Source organism: Ostrinia nubilalis, chromosome 6 (assembly GCF_963855985.1).
Source record: "Ostrinia nubilalis chromosome 6, ilOstNubi1.1, whole genome shotgun sequence".
Classification (NCBI taxonomy): Eukaryota; Metazoa; Arthropoda; class Insecta; order Lepidoptera; family Crambidae; genus Ostrinia; species Ostrinia nubilalis.
In genome coordinates, this window is record NC_087093.1 from 8,325,373 (window position 1) to 8,340,238 (window position 14,866).

Genomic DNA, 14,866 nt, shown 5'->3' on the forward strand with positions numbered 1-14,866 from the left:
GTCTACTTGGAATCTCATAACTTAGTTTTATTCTTTGCTAGATTTAGTTGATGTTCTTCATAAAATCTAGTTAGGTACATCTTTGATTTCCAATGTGTGTTCATGTGAGTCCTCCAAAACGATAGATGAGTTTTGGTAAAATTATTAATATCCAACGTACTCAAGCTATGTAGTTCAATTAACTAATCTATGATAATAATTAAAACTATTATTTCATCACCTAATTCTTTCATAAGAAAAATTACAATGCTGATCACACAGTTTAGTAAGTGGATAGGTTAAATTAAAGTCTCTAAATAGGTAAATACGTGGGTCATCTATGCAACCTTACATCTGGGGTTGTATCTAGTACAGTGCTGTTTGATTTTACTTCTACCTTAAAACTATTGACGGAAAATATAAAAAACTATAATATTTTCTAGCAAGCTGTCACCTTTCTACATAACATCGTGTGGTCGTAGCCTATGTCATAATATTATTAAACATTCTTTATTTAGATATGTAAATGAATCCCGTAGCTATGCTGGTAGCTTTTTTTAATTTAGATTGACTTGCTCTTGATACCGTGTCACCTAAGGGGTTATTGATGAGATTTGTGATAGAGTTCTGCCAGATGTCTATTCTCAAGACTAAAGGCCTTTAAGCTATGTTGGATGTTGGGTGTTGTTTTATTCAAAGAATTAATTTAGCATTAATTTACATTAGAGAATATCACCACAGTATTTCAATTACCATGGGGGAAGTAAGTAAACACAAGAAAATAAACATTATCTTCATTAGTTTTCCGCGATTCCCAGTTGATATTGTATTTGCTCTCTAATAGAAGCGTACTGTTCGCCTTGAAGTAAGCAAATGTAACTTGTTTATTTGTATTTATTTATTTATTTATGAATAGAACAGTAGTACGAATTACACTATTCAAACAAGTAACAAGATTCAGAATAACATTTAAATACTTATACACAATTTAACTTAAGAAAACTACATAAATCAAATGCGATTATTTTCATAGTAACCCAGACATTCTGCTAGTAACGCACTCCACCCCTCTGCAAATACGTCACATATTGGGTTGGGTATTGTTTTCTTATAGTTAGATCTTAGATCATTATCTATGGTTAAATCAAACAGCAGCAAGATTATTATTTTTCAATTGACGGTATCACACCCCCTCTCCCTCTGTTTGTGTATGTTTGTGGCTTTAACGGACTTCATGTTCAAGCAATTTATTAAATCCAAAAGGCGGATATCATATCACTGCGATTAATCTATACAGTTGGGTTTCCTAAAGATTTTATTGGTTTTGCTGAAAACCGTACAATATAGCCAGTGGCATAATTTAATGATAGCACGTGTTCCTGCTTGTGTTCGTGCATGGTTAATTATGCATTTACATGGATAACCGTCAACAAAACGGTAGGCTCTTATCGGGAACAAGTTTAAGCTATTGACTTGACAGAAATTACCCGTAATTATTAAGATAGCGGCATCAACGTCATATCTAAATTTCCAATTAGGATAATTATGATAATTTTGAATGAAATTTCGCATAAAACTTTTGGGATTCGTTTTTGTTAGATGGATGATTGGACAACAACAACACCCACACCAATACTGAGTTTAATGCCTATTATTAGAAGACTAACTGACCTGGCGAACTTCGTACCGGTTTTGAAAATATTACATAGCCTTTGGTGATTTTTATGGGTGAAAGATTTTCTCAAATCATTCCAATAGTTTCGGAGCCTACTCAATTCAAATAGCCAAATAATCAAACTTTCCATCTTTATATTAGTGTAGATGTAGATTCAAAACTTAAAGTAAAATTCATTTAAGTACATATTATTAAAACCATTTTTCTTTCTTTCCTTCATTTCAGCCCTTACTTTAGGTGCAGAGCAATCAGGACGTAGTTCTTGCGTCACACCGCCAATGGAATGTCCTAACAAAAATATTACCTTTTGGCTGTACACAAAGTAAGTGAGACCCTAAAGGGCCATAAAGGCTGACAAATTATAAGGTTGGCAGGCTTTTAAAACAGGTGTGTTATTAAAGGTCCAGGAAATTCCATCCCAGTGCATGTGCACGTACGAAAGTTATTCATCTCATGAATAAAACCGAATTAAATTGATTAAATAAACAGCCGCAAATGTAAAAATCAGTTTTAAAACTTTTATAAGATCAAGATTTTTATTTAAATAGAGCTTTCTGTTTGTATCGATCGAGAAAGATTTTCGATTCTGCACTTTTCAAAAACACATTTGAATAAAAATCAACTTTAATAGTTCAAAGTAAAATCCCTACTCGTAATTTTGTTCAAAGCTACACGGAACCATTACCATCACTCACAAAAACTACTTTATCATTACCAAAAAGATTTTTACTTCTTAACTGCCAGTGTTACCATATAGTTTCGTAACTATTAGGTAATCTGTGGTTTCGCTTGTATTCTAGAAGCAACCAGGATGGCTACCAAGTGGCGGTGAACGACCCCGAGTCGATCAGCGCCGCGCCGTGGGTGAGGGATGCGCCTATCAAGATCCTGGTCCACGGGTACACGGGCCACCGGGAGTTCTCGCCCAACACGGAAATTAGGCCCGGTACTGAAACCGCAAATAGATTTATAGATAACACTGTTTTTTTGCGATAGCGACAGGTATCACGTAGGTTCATCAACGAGTAAGAGTTCAACTCGCTTGAATGTTAGACTCTACACTAGGACGTTTCCGGAACTGAAATCGTAAATAGATGCGATAGATTAGATATCACGTGCTTTGATCAATGATCTAGAGTTCAACTCGCTCAAACGTTTTACACTAGGACACATTTTTCAACACCCTGTATTATTTCAAGAGTTTGATGCACTCGTAAGTTCTGGACTTTACACTAGAACGCAACTAAAAAAAAATTGGAGTTAAGTACTCGTGATCTCCGATTTGTGTTTGGATATTGCTATCTGGGATCACCCTAATTGATAGCTTTGCATACAGGACTACAACGCCAGATGCAGTTGCAGGTTTGGATCTCGCCAGGGGCAAATGTTAGTGTGATTAGCATAATCATTTAAACGCGGAGTCATAGACTAAAGTATGTACTACCCATAATGTAGACAATATATTAAGTGTACCTAGTTATATCCGATAGAGCAGCCTTATTACAAGTTCTGCTAGTTTGGGCCTATGTTATAGTGTGACAAAACCGTTTTTTCTTAGATTTATTTTATTGGTTGATCAGATAACAGAAAAATTCATATCGATATTATGTCGCAGTTCGATCGAGACATTTAAATCTTGATATGACATTATGGCTTTTCTAAGGAGTCTAAGGAAAAGTGGTAATTTCTAAACACCTACGTTCAATATTCCTGCAACTGCGTTTCCTACAACATTCACTTTTAGCACTCCTTTAACGCGCCGTAGATCTAATATCAAAACTATGAATATATAGATATCGATTACTCATTAAAATATTTGAATCGCTCATATTTGCTGCTGCCTAGTTAGGAGTAGATCTTGTAGAACTGCATATTTTATTATTATGATACTCGAGTTTCTCAAGCTTTTGGCATAAATACCATCGATGATAAACCGTTTTCAAGTCTAGTTAATTTTTACATATTTCAAACTCGAGAACTAGTTGGCCTAGTTAGGTGTTACGTGATACCTAACAACAGTAATTATAATATTTCGAGTAAATGAACTACTTACAAAAGTCAAACAGAAACGACCTTGCCACCAACAAATAAAACCCTCTTTTCAGTTGAAGATGCATTAATTTTCTTGAAATTATAACTTTCAATTCGTAATAATCATCATCATGAAGTCACTCATTGCGGTCTACGTTATTATTATTAGTGTCAAGGAAAAGCTAACCACAAGACATTTAACAAAACTACCTGTCTACATCATGAAAATTTAATTAATGTAGCTACTGCGACTGCATCAGGCCTATAGTAACAAAATGGTGGAAAATTGTGGACGCAATAATAAAAATAACTTTATTCCAGCTTACATGCAGTGCTGCAACTACAACATTATTTCGGTGGACTACAACCCTATAGCTCGTGAGCCATGCTACATGAGCGCCGCTCACAACACTGAGCTGGTTGGCAAATGCACAGCTCAACTGATCGACGAGCTGGTCTCCGCATATGATTTTGAACTCTCAAAGTTCCATGTCATAGGATTCAGTTTGGGCGGACAAGTTGCTGGGTTTGTTGGGAACTATTTGACAGTCGGCAGATTGCATAGGATCACGGGTAAGAATTCTCTCAGGGTTTCGAATACCAATCGCGTTTAATCGGGCAATAAGTTGGTACAGGACCAGCACTTATATTTTTGTTGCAATTTCGTCCCTTACATGAGAATGCTGTATTGTCTATGAAACACGTGGATGTGAAAATTACAAACTATTTTTCTTCGTGTTTTTCTTATGCGCTTGGTTACGTAATTGCGAGATGTATGATAATGAATTACTTATTAAATCTCGCAATTAGGTAACCAATAAAAGGTACTCCTTTTATTATCTCTTACAGCACTAGATCCCGCTTTACCATTGTTTGCGACAAACGACAACACGAAAAAAGTAGACCCCAGCGACGGGTTGTTCGTAGATGTCCTACATACTAACGCTCTGGAGAAAGGCAAGCTGGAGGCATCGGGCCACATCGACTTCTACGCCAATGGGGGAATGACTCAACCTGGCTGCAAGCCCACTGCTGAACAGAGTAAGTTTTAGTGCGAAAGCTACCTTTCGCACTATCTGTGTTTTAGTATTTCACTATTTACCTAAGTAGTTCATTGCCTTTGCCTATACGTTGTAATATGATTGCTTCTTATCAAGAGTAATTCAATATTAAATCTGCTTCACATTACAAAACATGGTAGTTTTTTTCAAAGGGATATTTTAACTTTGTTATAAATAACTAGCTTTCCGCCCGCGGCTTCGCCCGCGTGGAATTTTGTCTGTCATAGAAAAACTTTATTGCGCGCGTCCCTGTTTCAAAAACCGGGATAAAAACTATCCTATGTCTTTTCCCGGGAATAAAGAAACTGTCTATGCCAAATTTCATCAAAATCTGTTCATTGGTTTCGGCGTGAAAGCAAGACAGACAGACAGACAGAGTAACTTTCGCATTTATAATATTAGTATAGATAGTATAGACTAGTATAGATTTAAAAAATAAAATACCTATTTATCTATACAATATGTAACAAAAACACCGTCCGATCCGAAAGGGTCATAAAGTAGCTTTAACAACATTACCAAAACAAGTATCAAAATTACGTAATTAATAAAAACAATTTTTTTATCGATTTTTAAAGTCAATAAGTTTAGCAATGATTTACCCTACAACGGGGAAATTTTCAAAAAGCGTTAACACTCTGACGGCGCGCGGCTTTTTTTAAGACGCTGGGGGTCATGACCTTATGACGTCGCTACGCGTGCCGGCGCATCTCTACCCCTCCCGCGTACCCTCTACACTGCAGTTCGGATTGCCATGTAAGCTATTTTATTTTTGTAAATTTTGTATTTATTTTTCATGGGGTATTTTTTTTATAATATTTTATGAAAATTATTACACAAATGGAATCTTAACTCGATACCTATTAACACCTTAATGGATCGGACGGTGTTTCCGTTACATATTGTATAGACCGTGGTATAGATGTTTCCAATCATACATGCGAAACTTTACTATCATTAGGTATAAGTTTAAACTACAAAAATCTTTTGATACGTAACCTATGTAATGTCTGTAAAATGAAAAATCGTACGGTTTACTCGTACTTGACCTCAAATTCATACAAATTAAAATGCAGTGACATCTGTGAGGTAGCACTCAGACCTCTTGCCTTAACATTTTGCGTATAACGAGGGGAACGTAAGGAACCCCTCTAAAATATAATGCGCGTCGACTCTCACAGATGGTAGCACTGCTCGTTCAAACAGCGGGGCCACTACGAATCGAGATATCTGCTTATTCTGCTCTACCTGCTTCTTTCACCCTTGCGAGCATCTCACGATGTGTGAGAGAGAAGGTTAGAACTGTGATACGGCGTTGTGTTATAGAGTAGCCCCTTTGAAGCGACTCCAATATTGTTTCCCCTTATCAGGTGTTGTGGATGCTCTTTGGAGGAACAATATGTATGGTTTTTTTTTATATTATAAAGCTACAATAGAACTAAATATGTTAAAAATTGAAATCTGAGCAATTTTGATGTCGGATTAGATAAGTGTCCCTATATCATTGTTTAGGCTCTTTTCCTCCAATATTAAATTATAGGTACTAGCTTTTCCCATGACGTTACATGCGTAGATGTTTATTGCTAGGGTGATCCATAAAAATATAATCGAAAGATATTCAAATATCTGCCTTAATTTCCAGCAAAATCCGGCTGTGACCATGCTAGAGCTCCTGCATACTATGCAGAGTCCATCACCACCGAGAATGGATGCTACGGCACCCGGTGCCAGACCTGGATAGCGTACATGATCGGATGGTGCGAGATGGTCCACTCTGAAGACGTGCTGTTCGGCGAATATGTCCCTCATAAGTATGATTCAATTTATATCTAATCCTTTCCTATCCTAAACGCCTACTATTCTAACTTTTTCAGTTGTGTGATGTCACAGCTCTAAGATTAGGTCTATTTATATTTTTAACGACAGACATTTATGAGGTCTTCAAAAATTAAACGTACTCGTACATCCATTCCATTCAAAACAAGTACTTCTTAGAACCAGTATTTTGTTACCATCTTAATATACGACAACTTCCGGGATTATGTAAAATCTAGACTCTAGAATCGCCATTTAATGTAGCCTCTGTGGTTGAGGTGAAATAAGTAACTGTCTTTAAAAGCCAAAGTTAAAATGACCCAAAATTCTGGAGTTAATAAGATATCAGATATGTCTGTCGTACAGGTATCGCACACTGATTGTTGAATCAAACAAGCAGAATTTTTAATCAAGTCACTGTCAGCAAAGTAACGACACATAAAGGAACTTCTCTATGGTCTAAACAGCTTTATTAATTAATCTTAAGACAATTAAGTCAAGTAATCCTTAGAATGTTCTTCGAACAAGTGCAGGCAACGGAACACTTCCACTTTCACCGTCCGTTTCCCCTTTTGATTCGGCCCCACTTCCACCGACCTATGTTATAATTGTTACCTCACTCGGTTACAAAGAGCACAAACCTGTATTCAGCACATTGTATATTCAAAGGTGCCATCAGAGAAATGGGCACTTGTCTTCGTATTGTCTTTGCTATCTCTGAAATGTATCGCATTGTTTCAGTTGTCACATATTTGTCTGATAAAATCGCGTTGAACATTAATGATTTCTTTAATAAACATACAACTATTTTTAATTATTTTCATTTATGCTTAATGGTTCTCCTTTCCATTTTTTCATGGTACAGACCATTTAGTGTTGTGCTAATTTAATTATTTTTTTTATTTCAGTGCATCAGGAATCTACTTCTTTAGGACCAATTCAGATTCTCCGTACTGCAGAGGCCGCAACAAAGGTTCTTCGTACTCTGAACAAAACGACAGACGATGACATGAAAACTATGAAAAGCTTTAATAAAATAAAAAATATTTATATTATATCGCATAGCTATGCCTGTGAGAGTTTTTAGCCTATTAAATGTAAAATACTAATATAAGAACTATATCTGTTTGTGGATTATATTCCACGACCACTAGGTTACCTCGAAAACGATCTACTTATTTATAAGTTACTATCTCTTTGTGATGTTTTATAATAAAACAATAAATATTTGCTTTGTTCGACATAAAGTTCTACTTCCTTGTGTACGTAAATGGCATAACAGTTAAGGCTTGGTATTTCTGCTAAAGTAGGTATTTCGCGCTGTCAAAATCTGCGCGCGCAATACTTCGCCGAAGACAGCGCGCCAAAGAGCTCTCGCGGCTACACAGTATAGAAATACGCAGTTGGTTAGGTTAGGTTGACTTCCTTCCGTTCAAGCGTCACACTCACAGCACTTTCTAATACAAATCATATCCAAGAGATACAAATTAAAACAACTTTCAAAATTTTTGGGAATATATTTTAGAATCGAATAAATATAGAATATAACTGCCAAAGTAAAAACGGTTCAAAGAGGCGTGGCGTCACCCGACCTTCCGGAAGTTCCGCGCCGGCTAAAAGGATTTCAAGATTACGTCACCCGATCTATCGGTAGATCCTCGGGAGCTTGAGCAATTGGAAAAACATTTTATGATCAGTTACTCGTAGTAGCGATTATTTAGAGCTTGGATAATAAATTATAGTTGTTGCAATTCACGAAACTTTGCGAGATGGTTAATTTCATTAATCAGTAGGTACACGCATCAATTTTGTTCAGTCTTTTTGTTTATTAATAAATAAAAATATCATACCGATACCTTCAGGTTCAATTGTCGTATAAACCAAAACCCTACTTTTCAGGAGAGCCAAAAAACGTTTTTTTTTTTAATAAAAAATTCGTAACTTTTTTATTTGAGAAGTTATAAAAAAATGTCCAAGAGAAAACATTTTTCAATTTTTGCGATGAAAAAGTCTAAATATTTAAAAAATGGGCATCTTCAGTAGTTTTAAAGATAGCTTGGAGTTACGTCGTTGAAAAAGGCACTCGGTGGTTTATACGACCCATTATATTTGACCTAAAAATAACTCTTTACGTCGTATTTGAATTTTTTGTAAACACGAGACTGAAATTGATGGCTTAAAGACCATAAGATGTATTTTTTTTGGTTTATATACCCATTGATAAAGTGATTTATTCAAATGTATTATTAAAACTATGTATGTAAATAATGTATTGTTTACTATTTCCAGGCTTTTGTTGTTTAGAGAATTTGCACAAAGATATTTAACAGTGTAAAAACTATATTTGGTTGAGGTAGAAATAATAAATTTGCTTGCATACGAAAAATAACATTTTTTTTTACAATTTTGCAGGAAAATTATGGCAAAACAAATAATATTTCTAATAATTCTAAACAAAACTAATCACCATAAATTTTGAACAAAAAATACAATTACAGCAAAACATTAAGACAGCTTTCCTGGTTCTCTGATTCTGATTTCGTTTGGTTATGATAAATTTTGCATGAAGAGAAGAGTCCCAGTATGCTCAGGAGAAGGATTTGTAATTTTTTGAGATTTTCTCTAAGGAATTTATATCTTTACAAGAAACCCAAATTTAAATTACAGCCAAAAGTAACCACTACTGGCAACAATTAAAAGTTGGAGTACTTGTAAAGTAATAAACTATTACAGAGCATCTCAAAAGGGTATAAAATGAGCACACTATGGCTTGTTTTCTTTGTTTAAAAGTCTTGAATTCATCACATTTAGTCGAGATCAATAGGCTAGATGACAAAATTTCAATTATTTGTCCGTCAAACAGATAATTAGAAAATATGAGACTCATATTTTTTATTTTCTCTCATAATTTAATAATATCAGTGCTACATCGAGTTGAAATGGCGCGATACGTCACGCTTGAGTAGAATTTTTACTCAAAAGTGACGTCACGCGACATTTCAACTCAACATAATACAGTAGTTCTTCGATTATGGGAAAAATTAAAGTATGAGTCTAAATTTTCTAATTCTCTGTCTGACGGACTAAATAGAGTTTCGATTTCATGACCCGGTCATCATTACTATTCACGGATGTACTGGACCTGGAAAGCAACCTTATATATCTAGTTATTATCTTTAAAAGTAGAAACAATCAACTTTCTTTAACTTTATAAATAAGAAAAACTTACTTACTGTACATACATACATATGTGATGCAATAAATAAATGAATATGAATATGAAACAGATAATTACCATATTGAATACGTGGACTTACGACGTTGAATCTAGACATAAAACGCCATGTCTTTAGGCGTAAAAACCATTTTCAATTACGAGAGAGTTTTACGTCTTGGCTTAAAAAAATGTATGGTTGATACATCTTAGCAAAAATACCAAAAACAAGCGTTCGGTTTTTACACTGTTTATAAGGTATTTATTTATCTTTTACGCTATGGTTTTTTGGGGCGTATAAACATTTTTTTAGCGAATTTTAATATTTCGAATATACAGCTCGATAGAGAAAAAAATTCTGATTAAAATGGTATATATAAGGTGTTATTTTTTGTACTGATCATACTTTACCAACGCATCTAATAAAATCATACAAATACAACCCAAGTGTTTTAAAAAAAAAATTCAGGCTAGTTTTTGTTTTTACTTTTCCTAACAAAAAAAAGATATTATTTTTACAACCATCCTGTCTTCACTCACTGCCTCTCTCTCTTTCTTTACTCATTTCATTCATACGAGTACGAACAATGGCCGCGCGCATTCATTCAACGTTCACACACATAAAGGTTAGATTACACTAAACCTACGTTACCAAAAATTATCACTCGTGAGTATGTACGATGTTACGTCATGTTAATAGGTACTACGCGCTGGGAGAAACAAAATCTAGCTACATAAGTAGGTAAATAAGTGTATTTTCATTAGTGTAATAGCGGGGGACTTTTCCAACGAACCGAGGCGAATCATCCGCGTTAAACTAGAAATTTAAAAAAGGATAGAAATTGGAATTCAATATCTACGGTTTCGTAATGCCTACGCAATTTATTTAGAGACGTAATAAAAAATTGATAGGTACATACCTATTACTACTTCGCTTCGCTTCAGTGGAAATGCACCCTAATATTGAATATGAATAGGTGTTGTAAATAAAACTCACTGATCAATTTTCCTGGTTTTAATTCCTAAATTATGATTTGCCATCACACTTTAGATTCATTGATTTTACTTATTCACACATTTACCTATTTTGAATGTTGTTATTTAAAGTTCCTAGGTTATTATTACACTAATCACAATACATTTTGAACGTCAAGCCTTTGTTGAATGTTCACGTAAACACTGTCTTGCACTGTCTAATCTAGCCACGATCGAATTGAGGTAATGCTTTCGGGCTGCACACTTGCTTGCTGTTCACTAGACACCACGTCGGATGTTGTATTCACAATTCGCGCACTAACTTTTTTACGGAAAAAGTCCCTTTCGCGTAAACAAGCACTCATCTGTCCAAATCACACTGTAGGTATGTACCTAGGTAGACTTCCGCAATAACCATCGATAGAACTAGGTCGCGGTCGTGGCCCTCTGGCAACAACTCCTTGATAAGGCATTCCGTATTTTTACGCAAAAGCCGCCGTCTGCGGCGCTCGCATCTGGGTACCGCCAGCACTGTGCCGGTGATTGAAATTGAAATCCAGAACTTCGTCCTCGAAGCGCACGGAATCTCGTCAAGTCAGGATACGGCTGCGCTCCCTGAAGCGCTGCGCGGCTCCAAACAAGCAAGGTATGAAGGTTTTCGACTCGTCAATGTTTCTCGTCGGCCAGTTAGTGTGCCCGAAACATAATTTCACCTGCGTTTTGTTATTGATCAAGCGCGGCATTGTAATAAATCACACATACACTGCAATACGTTTGGGCGCATTGGACGGACTGGGACGATTATTTATGTTGTTGCGCTCCCGCATGCCGATCGGCGGCTCGGCGCGGGCTGTGGGCGCGGAGCGACTGGCAGCGAGCGATATCAATATGGCCGACTCACGCGGCGCGGCACGTGGCAGTGGTCGTTGCCCTCGGCCGGCTACTACGATAGTGCGTACAAACGAATACTCACCGCGCTCAAAGGATGATTTATTTTTTATTTTTTTCGAAACATTCTTTGTCGTTTTACTCGAAAACTAGCCTGAATTTTTTTTTAAAAACACTTGGGTTGTATTTGTATGATTTTATTAGATGCGTTGGTAAAGTATGATCAGTACAAAAAATAACACCTTATATAACTCGATTTGGCCAAAATGGTTTATACGACAATTGAACCTGAAGGTGTCGATACTAAAGTTGCATACATATTTGTTTGTATTGGTCTGGGTGTTTTCTTTCCATAATTTATGTATAACGTATGTACGGGGCTCTGTATCGAAAATCACTATGAGCAATGAGCATCACACACGGTTTTTAAATGTTGCAAAATTTTTATAAATGTTGTGCTTTAGAGAGTCGAGAGTATAGCAGATAATTAGTCCATCGTGAGCAGAAATTTGTCCACTAATAGCAAAATTCGTTCAAATTATAGTTTTAAAGTTATTAGGAAAAAACAGATTTTGCTGGGGTAACGTTTCAAACATTACCCTGGCAAAATTTTTTTTTGAAAGTCGTTCTATCCCGGAACCAAATACATGGATAGATAGCTCTTGTTGCGTAGTAATTTGTCCACGAATAGCAAAATTTGTTCGTGTTCCGGTTCTCAAGTTATTTAGAATTTTGCTGGGGTAATGTTTTGTGATGTCCCAGATCTCGTAAATGGCTCAACGCAGAAGTTTGAAAAATAATTTACATTATAGATAACAATGAGAGGATGACATTGCAAGGTGGTGCCAGTCCAGTCTTAAATCCGTTAATATATGCTGCATCTGCCATGTTTTTGGCTAAAAGATTCTTCTATCTTGCAGCTTAGACTTTTATTACAGACCTTAGACAGTATTTTTGGAAAACTTTTACGCATGGTGGAGGAAGGGACGCTCTAGAGACTCAAGTCTAGAAGGAGTCACATGAACTCCAAGTTTTAAATCCGTTGACATCTGCTGCATCTGCCATCTTTTTGGCTAGAAGATTCTTCTATCTTGCAGCTTAGAGCTTTAGCTACAGACCTTAGACGGTATTTTTGAAACATTCTTACGCATGGTGGAGGAAGGGACGCTCTAGACACTCAAGTCTACAAGGAGTCACATGAATTCCAGTTTTAAATCCGTTGACATCTGCTGCATCTGCCATCTTTTTGGCTAGAAGATTCTTCTATCTTGCAGCTTAGACCTTTAGCTACAGACCTTAGACAGTATTTTTGAAACATTCTTACGCATGGTGGAGGAAGGGACGCTCTAGAGACTTAAGTCTACAAGGAGTCATATGAACTCCAGTTTTAAATCCGTTGACATCTGCTGCATCTGCCATCTTTTTGGCTAGAAGATTCTTCTATAGTTCCAAAATACTGAACTGTCCTATGCATGACATTGACAGTGGGGCGCCACCGTCAATACCGGATCGCTGGTTCCGATTTATGCCATGTTTGAAAGCATATAGTTGAACGATGGTAGCGCCCCCCTGTCATTGAGTTTGGTGGGACAGTTCAGCGTGGGTCATCTATATCTTACAGCTTAGACCTTTAGCTACAAACCTTAGACAGTATTTTTTATTATTTATTTGTGTCAGTGTGCTCTTCTAAAGAGTGTAAGACGATTGTATGTAGGTACTATTAAAATGTAATTTTAACTCATTGGTTTTGTCTCATATTTGAGGAATGTACTATGTATCATGAGTAGAGTCTTCGTTTAAAAGGATGCGAACGATTTAAATTTCAATAGGTAGACAAAATTGATAATTCTTAATTATCAAAAATTTAAGCTTTCTCCAGTAACACTGATATTATTATACTGTGACTCATCAAAGTCATCATTGTCAAAAATATTGACAAATCGCGAACTGTCACGGCCAAAAAACTGACACGCGTCCGTCCTCCGTAAGCGCCACCGCGCGACTGATTGAGATTGTCCAAGCCGTCATGGACGATTTTTTCCACATTTTTTAACATAGTAACTAAATAAGACGCAATATAAAAATTTCATCCGTTAAAAGCCCTCAAGTTATTTCTGAACTTTAGTTTAGTAAAAGATTTAGAATCTCAAATCGCTTATTTTAAAAATAAAACCATAAATAGAAAACGAATAGAGGTAACTTTGGGAATTTATTCTATCGAGTTAACTTCATCAAATCGTGTTTCCATCCGTTAATAGCCCTAGAAAATATCCTCAACTATGCTCAATAAAAATCTTAGCCTTTAATTTTACTGTATAGTACCTCAAAAATGAAAAATGAAAACCTCATTTTCGCCATTTTCTCTGCTACCCGGCCTTCCTCACAGTCGGATAAAAACATGCTTACCTTCATAAAATAGTGAATTGTGGATTACGAGTTAAAATTCCGTCAGTTTCAATGTTGCATTATTTTCACGTATAAGTTCTTCGATTTTGAAACATACCATGACTGTTTCGCAAGATGTACCTACTTATATTTCTTTTACAAAATCGAATAACGTCCATTAATCATGAATGACACTAAAACCCTGACCTACATTAATGGTGTCTCTATGTTGCATAGGTATTAGTGAGCTACGTTAAGCTGCCTTGATAGTAGCTGAGTTGGTTTTATAAATATAGGGTCAATTATTCTCACTGAATGTCAACGGAACCTATTTGTCGTTTGGAAGTCAGCCCTATGTTTTACGCTCGGCAACTTTCCCAATATCCTTATGGACATCCTTACCTCACAATTACTGTTGCAAAATGCCACAACATTCGAGTTGTTAGCTCGTTTAGCCTTATTCGCTTGGAGCTGGTAGATTGGGCAACATAGCGTCGTTTTGTCGTTGCGGCAAACCCCATTCTTCCACACTATGAGCATTTATCTTGAATTACTAAGAATGTAGAGCTTAGTGGTAGTACCACGATTTATAAAACGAAGTTCTTTAATCATTCATCAATAGCAATGCCTGAAATAATTTCATCCTTATACACCTCAAAGCAGCAAAGTTATATGCCTAAAAAGCATTCGTATATTTATGTATTTTTAAAACTTCGCGTTACAACCTGAAAACCTATTTAGAAAACTGAGTAACCGCATATTATTACTATTGTAAAATACAAATACGCAACTATTGGTAATCTTTTGACGTCTAAAGTAAAATGGTAAACAAATAATTTGCAT

The 14,866-nt window shown here is 36.0% G+C and overlaps 1 protein-coding gene across 1 annotated transcript; it reads left to right on the forward strand.

Annotated features, from left to right (window-relative positions):
• Positions 1-1,917: 1,917 nt before the first annotated feature.
• LOC135072933 (pancreatic triacylglycerol lipase-like) lies at positions 1,918-7,643 on the forward strand. The gene is made up of 6 exons (XM_063966948.1): positions 1,918-1,976; positions 2,455-2,600; positions 4,007-4,258; positions 4,535-4,726; positions 6,389-6,557; positions 7,470-7,643. The coding sequence occupies exons 1-6, from the start codon at positions 1,933-1,935 to the stop codon at positions 7,567-7,569; spliced, it is 903 nt and encodes a 300-aa protein (XP_063823018.1). The 5' UTR covers positions 1,918-1,932; the 3' UTR covers positions 7,570-7,643.
• Positions 7,644-14,866: the final 7,223 nt, after the last annotated feature.